This window comes from Arvicanthis niloticus, chromosome 25 (assembly GCF_011762505.2).
Source record: "Arvicanthis niloticus isolate mArvNil1 chromosome 25, mArvNil1.pat.X, whole genome shotgun sequence".
Lineage (NCBI taxonomy): Eukaryota > Metazoa > Chordata > Mammalia > Rodentia > Muridae > Arvicanthis > Arvicanthis niloticus.
In genome coordinates, this window is record NC_133433.1 from 17127070 (window position 1) to 17148457 (window position 21388).

At 40.8% G+C, this 21388-nt stretch overlaps 1 protein-coding gene across 1 annotated transcript in view; it reads right to left on the reverse strand.

Moving 5' to 3' along the window:
* Window positions 1–5347, reverse strand: part of Pip4p2 (phosphatidylinositol-4,5-bisphosphate 4-phosphatase 2) — a 47870-nt gene extending 42523 nt beyond the window's left edge. Inside the window, exon 1 of the mRNA XM_076924132.1 lies at window positions 4956–5347. Coding sequence (XP_076780247.1) covers window positions 4956–5061 — 106 coding nt within the window. The 5' untranslated portion in view covers window positions 5062–5347. The remainder of the gene's footprint in view (window positions 1–4955) is intronic.
* Window positions 5348–21388: the final 16041 nt, after the last annotated feature.

Below are 21388 nucleotides of genomic sequence, written 5' to 3' on the forward strand. Positions count from 1 at the left end.
CATTTTCTTACAGGACAAGTTACTTTTTCCAAAGTGCACTTGAATAATGCCCAAAGCAAAAAAACAATAATCTCTTCTCATTAACATCTAAACTCATTCAGCACATCTTCTACCTTATTCTGGAGGTCTAAACCAAGTCACAGGGTCGGCCCTCATTGAAGGGGAGAGGCTCTATAGGGCTCAAATGTCTAAAAACAAAGTTATTATGGGGCAAGGAAGTCTATGGACAGTATCAGCTACACCAACTCTCTAATCTCATTTTGTAGCATGTGTTCTACATCTATCTCTACCTTAGCAGCAGTGCACTTCCTCCCCCGGCCCCTGCACTCCCCAGTCCCCATGCAGATACTGTGGCTTTGGTTTTTGGTTTCTTTCATACTACTTGCTTCACATACAATGTCCATGTGATACCCTTTTCATCTGGGATAACTCCTATTCCACCTTTAGATTCTAGTCACGGTTCAGGAAAGCCTTTCCCGTCTCGTCTCCCTTAACCAGGTTAAATCAATGAATGTGGTCAAGGCACTAGACATGTTTCAAATCTGGTCTGTGTCCCTTTTGCATTTTGTATTTCTGTGAATGATTCTGCAACCCGTCCTCCACTACATCATAAGAGAAAAGGAAACTAGTCTATTTTTCCTTTCCTACCACAGAGTTTGGCTAAAATACCAGGATATGTTGAAGAATGAATGAAAAAAAGCAAGCCTAGAAGACCTGCCTCTCTGTTTGTAACCCAGTATCCCCTTTCTGAATTATACGCAAGTATATAAGCACATTCCCATCCTCAATATTGTGCACACTTAGACAACCTGGAATTCAAAACATATTTCATACACATTTTGCAATATGTATGAGCTCTTAGTTTTTGCCAACTTGACACAAAATGCAGTTGCCTCAGCTGAGGAATTGCCTCCCCCAGACTGGTATTTGGACATGCCTGTGGAACATTTTCCTAGTTAATAATTGGATAGGAAGTATTAGCCCACTGCGGGCAGTGGTTCTGCCTTTAGACAGGTGGTTCTGGGTTGCATAAGGAAGCAGGCTGAGCAAGCCACAAAAAACAAGCCAGTAAGCAGCACCCCTCCACTGCCTCTGCTTCAGATCCTGCCTGCAGATTCCTACCTTGAGCACTTGACTGCCCTGGCTTCCTAAGCTGGAATAAACCATTTCCTCACAAATTTCTTTTGGTCATAGAGTTTTATTACATCAAAAGAGAAGCAAACTGGGATGCAAATGTGAAAGTTCTACCATTCTGCCATATATTGTCTCAAATATTAGTAGATCTGTAAGGGAACCAATTCAACTATCCAAACTGTTCAAGTTTGTGGTACTTTTTCCCCCCTTCTTTCATTTCAAATGAAACTAATATCTGTATTTTATTTTAATTGCTATGCCTTAACACAAGCTGGCTTATATACCAGAGCACTGTAGTCAGGAGAGAAACACCACTCTGTAGCTACCCAGTATTGACATTGGAGACCACCTGAGTTTCTAAGTAGAAACTCAGGTGGATAGTTTCAAGGATGTCTTAGTTAGGGTTTTACTGCAGTAAACAGATACCATGACCAATGCATGTCTTTTAAAAGACAACGTTTAATTGGGACTGGCTTACAGGTTCAGAGGTGCAGTCCATTATCATCAAGGCAGGAGCATGGCAGGATTCAGGCAGGAATGGTGCAGAGGTAAGAGTTCGACATCTTCATCTGAAGGCTGCTAGCAGAGTACTAACTTCCAGGCAGCTAGGACAAGGGTATTAAAGCCCACATTCTCAAGGTCACACCTACTCCAACAAGGTCACACCTCTCAACAGTGCCACTCCCTGGGCCAAGCATATACAAACCATTACAAAGGACTACATGGGATTCTTCTTGGACAAAACCTAATGTCCAATGCTAAATGTTCTTCACTGTATTATTAATAGCCTACACCGAAATAACCCAAAATACACAATTTCTTCTCAGGAGATAGGTATGGTAATTCACGATCCTTAGAAAGTGATGCAAACTGGGGCTGATAATGTGGCTCAGTGGTTATGAGCACACACTGCTCTTGCAGAGGACCCCAAGTTTGGTTACCAGCACCCACAATGGGTGGCTAACCACCAACTGGAACTCCAGTTCCATGGAATCCAACGCTCTCAGCCAGTATCCTCAACCATCTGCACACACACAGTGCTCAGGCACACACACATACCTATAAAATAAAAAATAAATCTTTAAAAAGAAGGGTGGCCAATGCAAATGGATTAGAAAATACTGTTGTTAAGCCTCCTCTTCCTCTTTTTCTTCCTCCTCCTCTTCATCATCCTCTTTTTAACCTACTAAGCATCTGAATAATTAAAGTGGGAAAACAGTAAAGTGGGTAATATGTTTACTACGGAGGCATGAGGACCTGAATCTGGATCCTAGGATGCACATAGAGAGAGGGCTGAGATAGGCACACTGGAATCCAGGACATGAGGAGTGAGACGGCCGGAGGACTTGGGGGCTTTGTTGGTCATCTAGAATCGCTTAATCAATTAGCTCCAGGTTCTCTGAGAGACTCTGTCTCAAAAACTGAAGTAGAGAATGACAGAGACACATGATTGTGGGCCTGTGGCACTTGTATACACAAACACATAGAACACACACACAGTTTGACTATAAGTGGTATCATAAACTAAAATTAACCATTAAAACGTATATTCAATTTCTAGTCACTGGATTCCAACTAAGAAGTTTATTATTTTCAGCTATTAACAGAATCTGATGATAACAGAAGTCTTAAAATCTGAACTATCAGAGATTGGTGTCAGATACCTATAATCCCAGCACTCCTGAGGCAGAAGCAGGCAGAACTCTAAGTTCAAGGCCAGCCTGGTCTACAGAGTGAGTTCCAGGACAGCCAGGGCTACATAGAGAAACCCTATCTCAAGAAACAAAACAAAACAAAGAAAAAGCATCTGAGCTGAGTCAGTCAAGAATGTATTTATTCTTTCTCTCCACCACATGAGCTCCATGAAGGCACAGTTTTGGTCAGCCTTACCCAGAGCAGTGTAGCATGTGGCATAGTCTGGGGGCCTGCAAAGTTCATGAATGAATGAATGGGACAGTGTTCAGGATTTAGAACATGTGCATTACTCAAATAATTATGTTATTAATCAAGAAAAGGTACTGTCATGGTGCGAATAAAATGGCTTTGTTTCTCATCTGTTTCTTGCTTCATAGGTATTACCCCATATGATATTAATGTTTTAAATATCTCCATCAGTTCTGAAAAAATTATTCTACTGTAAGGCCAAAGAAGTGTCTTGATTAAACATGCCCTTAAAAGTTGCTGTTAAGAGATCTTTAGGGTGAAATGACTTCTTTTCAGTGCTTGATTGGAAATGCTACTTCCTTTGTAGTTTGAGGAATCTGATCAAATTAAGAAAATCTATAGAAAACAATGAAGTCTATGAAGATATATATACTATATATATATATATATATATATATATATATATATATATATCAATGTGTTTGTTATAACCACAAGCTGACTAAAAGAAAAGGCATCTCCATGACTTTAGTCCCAACTCAGTCCCTTAATAAATCACCAGATATTTTATCCACAGACGAAAATTAATAAAACTGAAACATTCCTTCAGGAACCAGTGAATAAATAGTAGACAGTATGATATTAATATCGAATGGCCACTAAAGGAAATCCCCCGACTCGGTGTCCCTGTGAATTCTGACCAACAGGGGTAGCTTGTAGGTTTTCTGTGCGTCAGTTCCCTTGGACTTTGCCCCTTTCCTCTCAGGCTGTCAATCACTCTGAATTACTCCCAGCTAACCATAGTTTTCCTTTGTTCTGCTTCTGTTTATACATTGAGACCCAGAATGTTGATTTTCAAGTTATAAAATGTTAAAAAGAAACGTTAAATGTCCGAAAACTCTAACCTGTTGTAGTGTTTCCCCCATTTCAGACATGAACTTAGAAAAAGTTGTGTTACAAGACATGTGACTTGCTTATATTCCCAAAACACTAACTTTGGCCTCCTTGGGTTTTAAACTTCATTCACATTCTGCCAAAAGAGCAAAATGAAGTAAGGAACCTTTGCACGTGCCATATTTAATGATCTCTGTAAGGCCTGCCTTGCAGACTATTGTAGTAAACACCCCCAAGCACTTTGAACAAAGAGAGATCTTGAATAAATCGAATCCTTTGGTAAACAGACTTCTTTTCCTTCACCACACCATTTTTCCCAAATCCCTTTTTATTCTACACTGAAAACAAAACTAAAAATATATACAGTATAAACTTGGGTAACTTTTTAGAAGTTAATTTCAGCCTCACCCAGACATGTATTTAAAAAATTCCTCCCTTTCTAACCGAAGGTTTTTCATTCACCACTGAAGCTATGAAACACACTCCTTACAGACAGGAATAATGCTCGTAGCTTAGGAATTTCAGACATATTAGGAATATTGACTAACTCCGTTGCTTCTAGTTAGGCAGTTCTCTGCTTCCACTTTGGGGCTGAGTGTAAGAGACTAAGATGTTTTGTGCCGAAGTCCTCTCAAGGACAGATGCCAGGTTCGAGCAGTACCCCGTGTTTTTCAGCAACCAAAAGCACTTGTGAATGACTGGAGTATCTGCACCACCGCCCAGCTGCACTTAGGGGCTGCTTTGGAAAACAGCAACACCGAGCTTGGGAAATTCATGTCAGATCCTGAAGCTGGGAACGAAGTGTTCAAGCACACACTTTCCACACCACAAGCAGCAGCAGCAGCAGCAGCAGCAGCAGCAGCAGCAGCGAAGCCCTGCAGAGAGGCTTTCGGGCAGGCAGGCACCGCCTGGGAAGGCAACAGTCAGCATCCTTCTCCCCCAGCCCAAGGGAGAAGCTCGCCTCCGCCTCCGCGCTAGAGCTCCCCGGCATTCATCCTTCCAGACGTTTCTGCGAGAAGCAGAACGGTCTGCGCCGGCCTTACCTCTTGGGCTGCTTTCTTGCAAGTACGGCGGGGCGGTGGGAGTGACATTTCCCGACTGGGATGCTGACAGCAGAGGCGAACGTTCGTCCACCCCGTCAGCAGCCATGACTGCAGCGACAGCGCGGCGGGCCGCGGGTTGAGCTGGGTTGCGGCTAGGGAGGAGGCGGTGGCCAGCAATGCCGCCGCGCCTCTGCTACGGCCTCCGGGAGGGCCCAGGATGTGTCACAAGGCAGGAGACGGGGGAGGGGAGGGTGCGGGACCGCGAGGCCGGGGGAAGGGAAGCACGCCGGGAGGCATGCTGGGGGAGGGGACTGGAGAGGAAAGAAAGAGCCTGGGAGGAGGAGGAGGAGGAGGAGGAAGGGAGGAAGTGTGGAGGGAAATCCAGCCAGTCTGAGAAAAGGGGGGACGGGAGGACTGATTAGGAAGTGGGGGAGGGGAAGAGATCAAGTAAGCAAGAGGAGGGGCCAAGGGAAAGAGAGGGTGAGGAATCTCTGAAACTAAGGGAAACCAGGATAAAGAGCAGCTTTGAAAGGCACTGAAAGGCCTGTACTTGATTACGGGGAGGAAAACTAGAGCAATCAAGTTCAGCTCCTCCAGGAAGTAGGAGAGTCTAACTTAACTGGTAAACTTTCTGGCTGGGTGAAGAAAACTTATTTCTTGGGTTATCAATTTCCTCTGAGAACTTTCTTCTTTGTTGTGAATCATAGTTCAGTATCTGTTGTCTAAGAAATGTTGGTGCGTGCGCATTGGGCTTTCTTCTTTTCCTTGATTTTTTTTTTTTTTTTTTTTTTTTTTTTGGCAATTGAATGCTGACATTTGATTTTTGGCACTTTAAGCATAAGTGTTAACTTTTACAACTTCCGTTTTATAAAATAGACTGTCATTTTAGTTTTTACAATAATGAGGCTTAAGTATAATGTAACATAATTAAATCGTTTTCCCTACAAAAGTTTCTTTTTTTTTAAAAGTTATTGGACTGAAGAGAGGGCTCACTGATTGATTAAGGTGCTCATTGGTCTTGCTTAGGACACAAAAGACAGTTCTCAGGACCCACATTTGGTGGCTCACAAACCACTTGTAACTCCAGTAAATGAAGTCCAATGCCTTCATCTGGCCTACCGCAAGACACACACACACACACACACACACACACACACACACACACACACACACACACACACACGAGAGAGCGAGAGAGAGAGAGAGAGAGAGAGAGCATTTTTTAAAAATGTTTTTAAATACTCAACAGATTTATTGTCTTATTTTCTATTTGCATTTTTTGTTACTTTTTTGATGTTTTGCCATTTGATTCCAACGCGATTTACATTTAAAAACAACAACAAAAACAAACCAAAGTTTAAAACACATCCAAGTAAAAATGCAATCGGAATAATGGGTTCCTGCTGTGGTTCTTCTGAGTGACTTGGGAAGAATTATTTACTCACTTTCCAGGTGTTCCCAAATATCTAGGGTGTGATTTCCATGCAAAAGGTGGCTGAAAGGTACCACCGTGAAATAGCTAGACAGGAAACTGGTAGTTGCCCCCTTACGTTTCAGTCTGTATAAGCAGCAGACACCAGACATTTGAAACTACTCAAATCGCATTCAGAATCCTCAAGTTGCTCTCTGAAGACTTTCTTCCTAAATTTATAAAGTACCAGCTGGAAACCCTAAGGGAAGATAAAGAACAATGTTTTGTGTCGTGCAGCATCTTTGAAGGGCCAATTACAGGAAGATACAATGCAATATAAGGGTCTTATTAAAATGTGATTCTTATAATCTAGATGGGTCTCCAGTAGCCTGGGATTTGAAAACTTAAGATATAGCTCTCCTGGCAAAAATTAAAAATAATTTTAAAAGCTTATACCTTGAGAAATGAGTACCAGCACCTCAGAGTTACATACTAAAGATCACTGAGTTGTAGAAAATTACAAAACTAATCCAGAGAATCCTGCTTTTGCCCTGGTTATGGTTTGGATTGTCCTACAAAGGCTTGTATGTAAATGACTGGTTCCCCACAGAAACAGTATTGGGAGGTACTGTCAAGGGTTAAGAGGAGGAGCCTTTGGGTCATCAAAGCTGTACACCCTTAAAGAGAAATTGCTTTGCTGGCTTATAACCCTGTAGGTCCTCACACTTTGCTTCCTGTGTGATAAGAGACATCTATTCCCACAGTTAATTTTCCCATTGCCATCTGCAACTCTCATCATCGGACAACTAATACCTTGAATCTGAATTTAGCTTATCCAGAGTAACCTAAATAAGGTATTTGCCTGGTGTATTTGTTTGTGGTGAGGCAAAGATGACAGCAAATGTCATGTTCTGTCATGCCACCCCCAACTCCATTTTAATAGTATATTTAAATTTGCATTACTCTCTCTATCTGCAATTGACAGATGAGGTCAGAAGACAAATATCTTTTGGGGAGAGATTCCTTTATAAAATATTAATTACCTCATTACCCCTCCTTCCTCCTTCAAACCCTCCCACACACTCCCCCACTCCCTTTCAGATTCATGGCCCCTTTTTATTTGATTATTATTCTTATTGCATATATGCATAAATATATAAATACAACCAGCTGAGTCTGTTGTTCTTTGTATGTACACAATTTCAGGGCCTATCAATTGGTATTATATAAACAGTTAGTGGCTCATCCCTGGGGAAGACTAATTCTTCCTCTCGGCATTGACTGTAGTTCTTTGTCCAGGAGTAGGGCCCTTTGAGATTTCCCCCTTACGATTTAGTACGTCTATTACTGTTGTCATTGTTTGCATCTTGTTTAGACAAACATATTGTTGAGGAATCATGGGTGTAGCTTTCCTGTTGTTTCTAAGAGTTATAATTTCACTGGTCCTCTGGGTCCTACAATTTCTCTACCTCCCTCTTCTGAGATGTTCCCTGTTTTAGTTACAGTTTCTATTGCTGTGAAGAGACACCATGACCAAGGCAACTCTAATACAGGAAAATATTTAATTGGGACTGGCTTACAGCTTCAGAGGTTCAATCCATTATCATCATGGTGAGAAGTATGGCAGCAGTGCACAGGCTGAAGAAGGAGCTGAGATGTCTACATCTTGATCTGCAGGTAGCAAAAGAGACTAGCTTCCACATTGGGCAGAACTTGAGCATAAGAGACCTCAAAATCCACCCCTCCCAGTGACACACTTCTTTCATCAAGACCATACTTACTCCAGAAAAGCAGTCTATGGGGGTCATTCCTATGCAAACCACCATAGCCCCTGAGCCTGTGGTACAGAGGTTGTGTTGCAGTTGTATCCCACAGGGCTGGGCACTCCACTATCCATTCTCTATATTTTGACCATTTGTGGCTTTCTGTGATGGTCTCTGTCTCTCGCAAAGAGAAGCTTCTTTGATGAGGGACAAGAATTACATTCATCTATGGGTATAAGGATTAGTATCTAGAATGATGTTTGGAATGAGACTGGTCTAAAAAGTAGAGCTGGTATGTTCTCCACTGAGATCTATGACCTCATTAACCGAAGGTAGTTGATTAGATTTCCAGTAGCAGGCATGATTTTCCTGTTGTTAAGTGGGCCTTAAGTCCAATCATATTTCTATTGCTTACTGTTCTGCTCCTAAGGTTCTGTTCCCCAATTGGTTCTTGATTGATCAATAAAGATGCCAGGGGCCAATTGTTGGGTGGAACGAAAGAGGAGTAACTTCCAGGTCCTTGCAGGCAGGCTAAGAGTCACAGGAAGAGGAAAGGGAATTTCCCTATATTTCATAGGGACAAAAGATTAATTATGTGAGATCTAGGGCAGAATGGCCATAGGCCACTTTCCCAGGCTGGAGATTAGAAAGGCATCTAAGCTGAGGGTAGTTTTGGGTTGTTGAACAAGAAGGTAACCAGGACACTAAGCTAAGGGTAGATTAAGGAGGTGCTGAGCTAAAAGTATTGGGAAGGGTAAGCTAGCCTCGGGGGATTAAAAGTGGCCAGCAATTGAGCCAATAAGGCAGGTTGAAAATGAGTTGTGTGTGTGTGTGTGTGTGTGTGTGTGTGTGTGTGTGTGTGTGTGTGTTTCATCTAAGGATCCAATATTCTCTGGGCAGCGGCTGGTAGCACTTTCCACCCAAAACTTAAAGTGGGGTAGTAGGAACTCTGTGCAACAGCTTACCACCAAGATATAAGTATCACAATTGCACCTTTTGGAACATCTTACCATGCCACTCATTGTTGTGGTTCCTAGGAGTCACCTCTGGGTAGGGACTATTCATTGTTTCTCCCACTTTGGCAGCTTGTATAGCACCTCCTGGTACTATGAAAGCTAGTCCTTGAGGAGGAAGCAGCCATATGTCTTTTATTCACAATATATCTCCAATATCTAACATAATGCATAGCATATTAACAAGCATATTCTGTTTGCCAGACAAATAAGGAAATGATTGAATAAACAAATACTGTGTAATCCCAGAGTTTTAATAAAAGTCTTCAGCATGAAAAGGTCTAGAGCAAATCTTGAGACACAGCTTAGTTGATGAGCGCTTACTCGCCGTGCACAAGGCCCTGGGTTCACTCCACTATACCACGTAAACTGGGTGAGGTGGTATACTGCTGTAATCTCAACAGTTAGGAGATGGAGGCAGCAGGAACAGAAAGAAGTTCAAGGCCAGCCTCCACTACATAACAAGTTTCTGCCCAGCTTAGACTATGTGATGAGATCTTGTCTCAGAGTAAGAGTAGGGGTATCCCCTGAATTCATAAGATGGCTGAGGTACCTTTTGGGATCAAGCTGTCCTTCTGGAGCCTGTCTCAGCCTTTAAAGTATCCCTGAGTCTACAAGTGTGTACCAATGTGCCTAGATCATTTCATGACTTAAAAAAAAAAAATCCTGTATCTGCATGGGCATATGTACATGTGCAGGCAAGTGCCCACAGAGGCCAGAAGCATTGGGTCCCCTGGAGCTGGAGTTAGCAGCAGCTGTGATAATACCTGGCAGGAAATAGAACTTGGATCCTTTGCAAGAGTAGTATGGGCTCTTAAATGTTGAGACATCTTTGCAGGCCTTTCATAACTTTTTAATGAAAATGACAGACACTATTGCCATTCAACTTAGCAATATTTTTTTATTTTCACAATGTGTCTCTTCAACTATAGTTGTATCTAAGGAGTGATACATTTGAAGAATTTTTTCCTCTTTTACTTCACCATAAATCAATCCGGAAGATTATTTTTCCTTACTTTGTGCTATTTTTCCCCATTCAGCTTAGAACTTATTTGAAGCTAATGGCAGCTACTCGTACACTGTAAAAGATAGCAGATCAGTGGGGGTCGCATGTATAGTAATGACAAGTCAGACAAAAAAAATATCTTAGATGAGCATCACTTCATTCTAGTTTCAAGATAACACCGAGGTTTATGGTTACTCAATAAAGGTTAAGTAACACTTGGAAATTCATGATACTTCATCTTTATGACAGGTGACATCTTTATTCACAAGAGAAGCTAACACATCGGTTATAATAAAAGGTTTTGTCCACCCTAGTTATTTGCTATGTAACAAACCACATCATCCAAAGCCAGTTGCTTTACCCAATGTGACTGGTTGTTCTTGATTGTCTGTAAAGTATCCCTGAGACTGCAAGTTAATTGGGTAACTATTTGGTCCGACTTGCTTCAACTTAGCCAGCTGAGCTTAGCTGAAAAGTTTGCTTATAGCTGGTTTCACCCGGGACATCTGAGGCAGTTGGACATCTCACAGTCCTCCTGTGCCTGCTAGTGTTAAAGCTATACTTGAAGAAGAAGCCAAGTTAAGAGTGCAGAGTTTCAAACACTGTCACTTTTACAACATGTTTTGGCTGTCAGCTGCTTTCGAAGCCTACCTTTGGCTCTCGGTTGGACAATTAGTGATCTCCCTTACTCTTTGAATTTACAAGGCCAGTGGAGGAATAGGCCCTGTTTCTTGGTGGGAAGAACAGCAATCACAAGGCAAAGGGGTGTGGAACATAAGAAGACATGATTATTGAAATGTACTGATTACCCTTTTTTTCCCCCCAATGGTCTGTGTCCCACATTAGGAAAAGACAATTAGATTCCAACTTAATGAAATTTTGCTGTGCCCATATTATGTTTTGAACGTCCTTAACAGAACTAACATGGAGAATTCATCAGTTCCCTTTGCAAGGTAAAGAAAGAAGTGGGAATAGTGCAACATTTAAGACTTTATGCAAGAATCCACTTATGAATTAAAGAGTTAGTGACATCTCCAGATTTATTGCATGTGACCTGTTTGATACTTTGTGCCATTTCTTAGACTTCTGTAAGTCCTCCCCAGCAAGGTAATCTGCACCAGGTAGGGGCCCTCAACTTCTAGCCTCAAAAACATTAGCCAAAATAAATGTTTTGTTTGTTGTTCTTATTTTTGTTGGTTGGTTGGTTTGTTTGGCACCAGTTTTCCAGTTTGGGATACTCTGTTTTAGCAACAGAAAATAAACTAAGAAAGTTACCCAAATCCACTTTGTATATTGTGTCACCTAAGTCAAATCCAGGTCCATATAGAGGTCTTTGATATGATTCCACATGTTCAGCCCCTTGGATAGAACAGAATTCTGAAACGTACTGGGGAACAAGTCACTGGTTACTTGGGTATAATAGTACAAGATTCTCCTTCATTAGGACACAATTCTGCTTGTTCTGGTATTCTATTTTTTTCTCTACTGCTTCCCCTCACTCTTGGCCCCCCACTGAATCCATGCTTTTTTCTAAGATATGCCCCCCATTGACAGCTGAGTAGCTTTTTCAGCCTGCCTTCTGCCAAAAGAGAGTTGAAATCACAAAGGCCTCCTTGCATTTGATACTGTGTCTTTAAGTCTCTATCTATATAGTTTCCTTGAATGTAAAATTCCCTCTATAACCTGAAATCCTGGTTCCCAGTTGGTGGTATTTTTTTGAGAATGTCGTTGCGTATTTAGGAGTTGGTGCCTTGTTGGAAGAATGAGTCACTGGGGGTGGAACTTGATGTTTTATAAACTCATTGTACTTCCTGTTCACCTTCTCATTGGAAGCAAGATGAGATCCTTGCACACAGAGATCACCAGGGAAACCAGGAATGTTAAGCATGCAGGATTGTCCTTTGAAAAGAAAGGCTGTATAACCTGTTTTGTTTTTTTTCCCATCCCGAAGGCTGGGAATTGGAGGTGGTTAACAGCCTGGTGATTTGTGTTCTCTACAGAGCCAGACCATAGCAAGCTTCCACAAACAGGACCAGAAATGGCCAGTAGCCTAAATGACTCTTCCATTATCTATGTCGCTAGGAGCTCCCCCAAGCACTCCTAAGGACTGGAAGTGGCTAGTAGCTAAAATGACCTCTGAGTTATCAGTTTGACAGAGACCAGGCCAGATCTTTCCCTGGGCCCTTAAGCCAATACATGTATGTAGCCTCATCTCTAGAAACCATCTTCTGGGAAGAAATGCCATGTACTTTGAGCTGAGTTTCAATGTAATTGTACCTCTTTGTGCACCAGGAATCGTATTACACCAGAAAAAAAAAAAAAAGTTTTCCCTCAAATTGTACTGGTTAAATATGCTGGCAATAAATCTCCTGACATTAGACTCCAGAAGTTTGATCCAGCCTGGCTAACTCAGGCTGAACTGACTTTTCCTTCTTGCCTGGTCATGGATCTTTATGCTACTTACTGGTCATGATACATTTAGGGACCCCACACTCTCTGCTTCCTGATTTCAATGCAATGTGACTAGAAGCCTCCTGTACCTGTTGCCATGTTTTCCCTATCCTGATAGACTGTATACTCGTGAAATGTAACAAAGTAACCACTATCTCCTTTAAGTTGCTTCTTGCCAGGCAATTTGTCACAAGAATGAGAAAAGTATTTCAGTACAAGAAAGTATTATTGAAAGTGGGATCATTGTTGTGATAAACCTGAATATATGGGTTTTAGGCTTTGACTCTTGTTTGTAGGTAGACTTTGGAACTTCAGGCTAAGAAGAAAGAGTCCTTAAATGCTGTCAACAGAGCTTAATGGGTTATTCTCATTGGAATTTGAAAGCCCTAAAGGCTACAAAGACCGTAAATATTAGAAGGCTAGTTCCTGAGGTTTTAGACAGTAACAAAGACTAGTTCAAGAAAGAATGTAGGCTATTCCTGTTGATCTGTCATGAGAACCAGAGGGAGGTTTAATGCTCAGGCATAAGGGACTATTTTGCTAGGCAGAGGAAATTTCAAAGCAGAGCAATACTCAAGCTGGGGAATGGTCATTGCTCACCACTATAGGTCCAGCTTTACAGTCCATGCTTGTTTCTTAGTCACTCTTTGCCTTCAGAGCAGAAGTAATATGTCCAGCCTTTCATGCCCATTGCTCTGGCTTTCCTTCCATGACATATCCCAGAACTCTAAACCAAAATTAACTCTTTATCCTTAGGTTGCTTCTGTCATGACATTTTATCATAAGAATAGAAAAGTAAGCAAGACCCAATTGTAGAGAGAATCCATTATTTACTGTATGGACATATCATATGAAAATATAAAAGCTTATGGCAAATAAGCCAAAGCAGCAAATAGTTTGACGGGATTTACAGGAGAAAGAGAAAGGAATTCTGGGAAATAGATGTAAGAGATTTGCCTGGATAGAGGAAGACAGTTGAATACTAGAGGTAACTAACCTGTAGAGGAACTTAGACTAGAATAAACTAGATTATTGAGACATGAGTTAGTTAGGGAACAGAGCCAAGTTACTGGTTTAGGCATTTGTTCATAGAAATGAAGTCTCAGATTTGTTATTTCTGTGAACAGAGTGGATGGGAGGAAAAGAATAGTTACAACAAATTCTTGTATAGCTAAGGAAATTTTCTATATCACTCTCTTAGTTTCTTGGAGATTGTTCTCCATATGAATTTTATCCTGAGGACCTCATCCCCATTGAGAACCTGCTACTACTAGTTGAAAGACTGTTTTTGACCCAATATATTTTCTTTAAAGTCTGTTACAAATGTTTCTACTTTAGTTCACTTTAGTGGTAGGCAAAATGGTGCCAAAGTCTTCTACAATCTTACCCCAAAGATCTTGTGTCTGTTTTCTCTCATGAAGCAAAGGGTACTTTGCAGATCTGGTTATATGGTACAGACCTACAGACAAGAAGTATGATCTGAATGCTCCCTCCAGGCCAAGTCTAACCATGTGAGTCTTTAAAGTCTAAGAACTTTCCCAGCCAAGGCCAGATTCCTGAAAAGTGTAGAGGACACAGCCTACCTCTGCCAGCTTAGAAGATGGGAGAGGACTGAAGAATAAGGGTGGCCTTTGCAAGTTAGGATTGACCTTCAACTAATGACAGCAAGGACACAGGGTCTGTGCTCACAAAGAGCTGGACTCAGCAAAGTACAAGTAAGCAAGGAACAGAGGTTTTGCCTTAGCCCTGGAAACACTTTGTGTTTACCCAACAGAGCCATGTTGAACTTTGACTTACAGTGTAACAAATCTGTTGAATTCTCATTGTGTGGTCTGTGTGCTTCTAGGATGCCATAACAGGACTTCCTCAGTCTTTTGGAAATGCATATTAAGGCATCTTGAGGGCCATAGCTGGGCTCAAGAAAACAAGGCTTAGATTTCACAATAAAGATGACATTTGACTGCTGTTTTATTACATCCATATTCTGAAATTGCAATAAGCTGATTGAGATCAACAGTCTTTGAAAATGAAACTCTATGAAGGCTAGCACAAATAGCTTTACCTTCAACTCTAGAGTTCATTAATTCTCCAGAAGGCAGTTATAATCCTGTAGACATATATATACATATACATACACATATACATATATATGTATATATGTGAATGTGTGTGTTTGTGTATGTATATTTATATACATACACACACATATATATACAATATATAGTCTGTCTGTATATATACTGCATATATATATATATATATGTACATACATATATATTTGTGTATATATACAGTATAACTGTTTTTCCCCCTAAGTTGCTTCTGCCAGGTATTTTGTAACTGCAACAAGTTGATAAATGGTCATAACTTAGTAAATATGGTAACATATTGATTTGGCTAAAATTTGTTTTGCCTTATTGGATAAATTTTTGACATCATGTTTTAAGAACCTGAAGTGCTAGTCCAATGTGGTGGCATACACCTGTAATTCCAGGGATTGGGAAGGGAAGACAGGAGGATCAGAAGGTCAAGGTCAGCCTTGGATGAACAACAAGTTCAAGGCTAGCCTGGGTTACATCATAAGACATTACGTGAAAACCAAAACTAAACCAAAAAAACAAGTAAACTATCAATTTTGTATGTAATTAAGTATTATGACAATTGTTGGCTTAAAGAATGTCTGTCAGGCATGCTTCAGTCTCAAGTTGTTCTGAGAAACTTATGTTTATGTCTTATAATTAAAAGAGATTTTTGTTTGTTTATTGTGAGATTTCATTACACTGTAGCCCGGGCTGGCCTGGAACTTACTATGTATGATCATAAACACTGAATGTCAAATATTCAAGATTTAGAAACACCTATAAAACAAGCCAATGGACACTGAAGTAAAAATTCCTGGTTTGTTGGAGATTCAGTTGTGTCATGTGGTGTTTTTCTGGAAACTGTCTTATGAAAGAATGTTTTTGCTGAAGCAGACATGTGGAAGGATTGTTTGCTGAGGACAGACAAGCAGTGTTTTTCTAGAAGCAGCCTGGGAAAACAGCATGTGATGTTTAGCAAGAGCAGATGCTTGAGGGTATAAATTGTTTGAAAGGGTATAAATATGACCCAACAGCCAGAGGACAACATTGTGTGGTATTTGTTCTCCTTGCCACTCTTTACTGGCCAGCATTTGTCATGACTTCACAGAGAGAACACACCAAAGAATTTCTGGTGGTGTTCCTGCAGCTTCTCATGGTTTCTTCTGGATCTGGATCTAACTGTTGATTTATGAATGGTGTTTGCGAGTGGATTGCGCTGCAGCTGCTGATTTGTATGAACTAGACTGCTGATATCCTTATAACAAATATTGGAGTTTGCTCTAAAGAACTATTTCTAAACAGGTCCATTTAGCCTCCTTTGCCCTGTTAACCTTTTCTTCCCACTACCTCTAGTGGGTGGTGGGCTAGAAAGAAGGTTAAAGCATTTTAAAAGCCTTATTAAAAGTAGGTATTAAACAGGGCACACATCTGAGGGATCATTTTGATTAGTCTAGCCACTGTGAATGCCTATGAATGATTTTCTTGATTAGGTTCATTGAAGTACAAGACCAAACCTAAAGTGAGTGACCCAGATATCAGGAAAGCCTAAGGAAAAGCATTTGAATTTTGCTTGCTTCCCTTTGTATCTTGCTGATGATTTTACATGTTCTGCTGGTGCTGCTGGTGGTGCTGGTGCTGCTGGTGGTGGTGCTGCTCTTCTTCCCTGGCATTTGAACCTAGATTCTTGAGCCCTTCAACGTAGGCTGATGAACAGTGGATTTCCAGGAACCTTTATGGCCTTTGGCACCAGATGCAACTACTGAGGCACTAAGCCTAGTAGTAGACTGAGCAATGACCATGTTTTTAGCCTTTCCAGTATGAAGATATACATTGTTGGACAACCCACACCATTGTATAAGCTAATCGAATAAACCCTCCTTTAATATACAGTCACTGACATGCATATGACCCAAGTGACAATAATAATACATTTCATGTAAATGCAGATTTTGATCTGAATTTTCATTTGTGTAGTAGGGGTTCTGTAGTTATATGGTTCTGTTCCTTTAGAGAGTTCTGACCAATGCACTGTCTAACTGTAGCTGTCCTTGAACTCACAGCATTCTTTCTGTGACTGCTAGGATTGTAGACATGTGCTACCACACCTTGCTTACAAGAATTGCTAGGAAGAAATATTTTTCTTTATGAAGTATTTAACTTCATGAACAGTAGATTTTTCTTACAAATTTGAAGTATTTTTTATTAACCACTTGTTATTAACCTCTTTGTTAGTGTCTCTATATAAATGCTCTCAATCTGGTTAACGTTCCTGTTGGTCATTTGTTGACTTTATTGTATTCTCAAAATCTTTAAAAATACTTGTGAGGTGCTGGAGAGATGGCTCAGCAGTTAAGAGCACTGATTGCTCTAACAGAGGTCCTGAGTTCAATTCCCAGCAACCAGATGGTAGCTCACGACCATTTGTGATGGGATCTGATGCCCTCTTCTGGTATGTCTGAGGATAGTGACAGGACAGTGTACCCACATACATTAAATAAATAAGTAAATAAATAAATAAATAAATAAAAATTGATCTTCCTGTGTGCTACCAGGACAGGTGAAATATTAAAAACAAAAGGTGTGAATTGGAGTTGGGGTTGTCTCAAATTCTGTTGCATGACAGTGGATCCCCTTTTCCTAGCTGGACTGCCTGGTTGAGCCTCAGTGGGAGAGAATGTCCTTAGTCCTGCTTAGGTGTCCTGGATGTCCTTGGGTGAGGTGTACCCAAGGTGAATCTCCCCTTCTTTGAGGAGAAGAGAAGTGGGTAATGGGGGAGAGATTTGTGAATTAAGCTAAAAAAAAATTGTAATGCTAGTCAAGGAGACATAACATTTGTTTTTACATAACCCACCCACATACACCTCTAAAAGTATTATCTTGACATTAAACAAAAAAATGTGGTGTCCTGTGTCTATAATCTCAGTACTAGAGAGGTGGAGGCAGGTGAATTAGGAGTTGACGGTCATCTTCAGCTATATAAAGAGTTCAAGGCCAGTTGGGCTACATGAGACCTTGTAAAAAAATAAAAAAATAAGGTCCATTAAAAACTAGAAAGTAACAAATGAAGCCCAGTAAAAAAAAAAAAGATACCCCCCCCCCCAAAAAAAAACAACGGTACTTTGTCTTGATTGACATGCATATGATTTGAGTGACAGTAATAATACATTTCACGTGAATGCAGACTTTGATTTGACTTTCACTTGTGTGGTTAGGGTTCTTGTATGGTTTGACTAATATTGGCCTGCATTTGAAAAGCTAACAAAATAGCTCCATAAAACATCTCCAGGACACCATTAACAATAAGCTTTTCTTTTGTGTAAGGAAGAATGAGCTAATGTAGCTGCCTGAATAATCCTTTCTCCTCCAAATTGCCTCAACTCCATGCTGTATGTATGCAAAGGAAGGGCATTCAGGGTGTGAAGAGGTTGGTGAGAGAATAAAGGTGGAACCCTAATTGAACAGAATTTTTGTGTTTGTTTGTTGGGGGCTGACTTTTAGCAGAAAGCGGCTATCAGCTTTGCAGCCATCTTGAGCCATATACCCTGACATGTGACTTGGATTACAATAGCCTACAACAGCTGAACACACTCTGATAATCTTGGTTTAGATACCTTGTGTCGTGAGCACTTATTCCCCTAGACTGCCAGTTGGTTCTGACAGGAGGTGCCCTTGGGGTAGACAATAAGGCAATGAGCAGTCGTCAGACTGGTTTTCTAATGCTTTAATTCCACACTCGGGGTCACACACAATTGTTGTGGTTGAGGAGCGGACCTCCTCTTCCACTATCACACACAGACAAAAGAATGTAACTGCTGTGGCTAGTATTCCTAACAGAAGGATAGATAACATGTCATTACAAGACCTGACCAGCACGTCTCAGGCTCGGGCTCCGACGTCTCGGGATCACCTCTTTGCATTCAGCGAGTCTTGCTCCGATGGCTCAGGTCAGTTCTCTGGGCCCACTGATGATCAGTTGGTGGTCTGTATCTCGTTCATTCACTCGTCGGGCTGAGTGGAGTCCAGACCGGCGTGGAGTTCACAGGCAGGTCATTTTGGACTGACTTTCCTTCTCTGGTCAGGGTTCTTATACTCTATCCTACCCTTATCCATCCTTAACACTTTACTGCAAACGTCACACTTCTTAATCTATGAGAAGAGCTCCTCTGCTGGTTATCTCCTCCCAGCCTTGGCTGGTCTGGTCTTATCTTTATCCTGGATGTCAGCTGCTTCTACTAGCTGCTTCTCCTAGCTGCTTCTCCTAGCTGCTTCTCCTAGCCTGGCTGTCAGTAGCTGCCTTCCATGTTCACTACACCTTGAGATTAAAGGTGCGTGAGATTAAAGGTGTGTGAGATTAAAGGTGTGTGACTTAAGAGTGTAATTTAGAGATAAGATTTAGAGACAAGACCTAAGGGCATGATTAAAGGTGTGACCAAAAGGCATGTCTTAGAAGTGAGACATATAAAAGGCAGAGGCAGACGGTAGAGAATAAGACACTTAGAGGAAGAGAGACTGAAGAATAAACGGGATTGAAACACACTCTGTCTAGTCTCCATTCTTCAAGTCGGTCCTCACTCTCTCTCTTGTTGAACCTCAGGATACAGTGGCCGCCAAACGTGGGGCAGCCCGGGCCTCAACATTTTGCTTGGGCCACGACATTTTTGGCTACCAGAACGTGGGACTAGTGCGGTTCTCAACGTGTGTGTGTGTGTGTGTGTGTGTGTGTGTGTGTGTGTGTGTTGCACATGCCCATGTGTGTAGGTATCAATTACAGGAGTCAATTGTTTCTTCCACCGCGAGAGGTCTGGGAAACAAAGTCAGGTCCTCAGGCTTCTTGGCCTTTGTCTTTTCAGCTGAGCCTTCTCTCTGGCTTCAATTAACATTTCTTTAAGAAGAGGCATGAGGTGCTAATTAACTTACTCTCTCCTCAAGCTTGGGAGGGATGCCACTTACAGATACAGTTAGATAATTGTGACCACCGTCAAGTCAGGAACCTGCTGACACCTGCAGAGCTGTGAGACAGTACAATTGTACAATTGTAGTTTGTAAACTCTGCAATTTCTTTTCTTTTCTTTTCTTTTCTTTTCTTTTCTTTTCTTTTCTTTTCTTTTCTTTTCTTCCTTCCTTCCTTCCTTCCTTCCTTCCTTCCTTCCTCCTTCCTTCCTTCCTTCCTTCCTTCCTCCTTCCTTCCTTCCTTCCTTCCTTCCTTTCTTCTTTCTTTCTTTCTTTCTTTCTTTCTTTCTCTCTTTCTTTCTTTCTTTTCTAATGGCAGCTCAAACTGAACAATAAATCTCAGAAAGTCAGATTAATATTTCAAATATTTTTTTCCCCAGCCTGGCAATCAAACCAGAATCTTACATATTCTAGGTAAGTCTAATACTTACCTCCACCCCCAGGCCCAATACAACTTTAAAAACAAAATCTGTTTAGCCCTTTGAGACATTTGTGCAGACTATCAGAGATATACACACACATGAATCAGAGAATAGCCTATTGAGAAAATGAGGTAGTTGACAAGTATTACATGGTCCTTCCTTCTGATTTCCCAAATTCTGCTGAGAAACTTGTCACCCCTTTAGAAGCTGGCGGTCCTTGCATTTCCTAACACATTTTGAATCACATTTTGGGCTTATTTTTTGCTTTTCACTTTCTCTTGTGTAATTGAGCCCTTAAACAAATCATCTCAGAGTGTTTAACCAGGTGTCTGTTTTCCAACGTTTCAGAATCTTTGTACCATTTTTCAACTCATTTTTTTTCAACAAATATTTATTGAGCACTTTCTACATGGAAGACAATTGTAGAGAGTCCCAAATACCTACAGAACAAAAAGATAGATGGCTTTGTAAGGAAGGAAGAGCAGGTACGCTCATGTGCGTGGGCCCAAGTGTGCATGCACTATACATAAAATAAATAATGTTTGAAAAAACCTTTTTAAAAAGAGTTCTATGATCTCAAGTACCACAAATACAAGAGTTTGATCCAGAAATTTCACTTTCATTTTTCAGACAAGATTTCTCTGTGTAGGTCTGAGTCCTAGAAGTCACTCTGTAGACCAGGCTGGCCTCAAACACACAGAGATCCACCTGCCTCTGTCTCCTAAGTGCTGGGATTAAAGGCTTATGACACTAGCACCTGTCCTAAATTTCACTTTTTTAATAGAAATGATATACCAAAAATTATATTTTATATAATTATTGAAATATAATCCTCACACCATCTTAATAGTAGAATATTTAAATAGCTTTAGTTTCTTTTTTTAAAGACTTATTTATTTTATGTATAAAAGTACACTGTTACTGTCTTCAGACACATCAGAAGAGGACATCAGATCCTATTACAGATGGTTGTGAGCCACCGTGTGGTTGCTAGGACTTGAACTCAGGGTCTCTGGAAGAGCAGTCAGTGCTCTTAACCACCAAGCTATCTCTCCAGCCCCCCTAGTCTTAGTTCTGACATTCTGAAATTAGGTCAATAAAGCATGAAGCATTCATTAAAAGATAAAAATGTACAGTTGTTAAAGTTACATTTTTAAAAATATAGTGATATGGAAAATAGAACAAAAATTTAAATAACAAAAGCAGGCCCCAAAACAGATTTGACAGAAGATTCTTCATCGTCAGTGTACATAAAATGTATCTACTTAGTCGGCTGTGGTAAAATGTATCTACTTAGTCGGCTGTGGTGGTGCCCAATTTTAAGCCTTAGCACTCA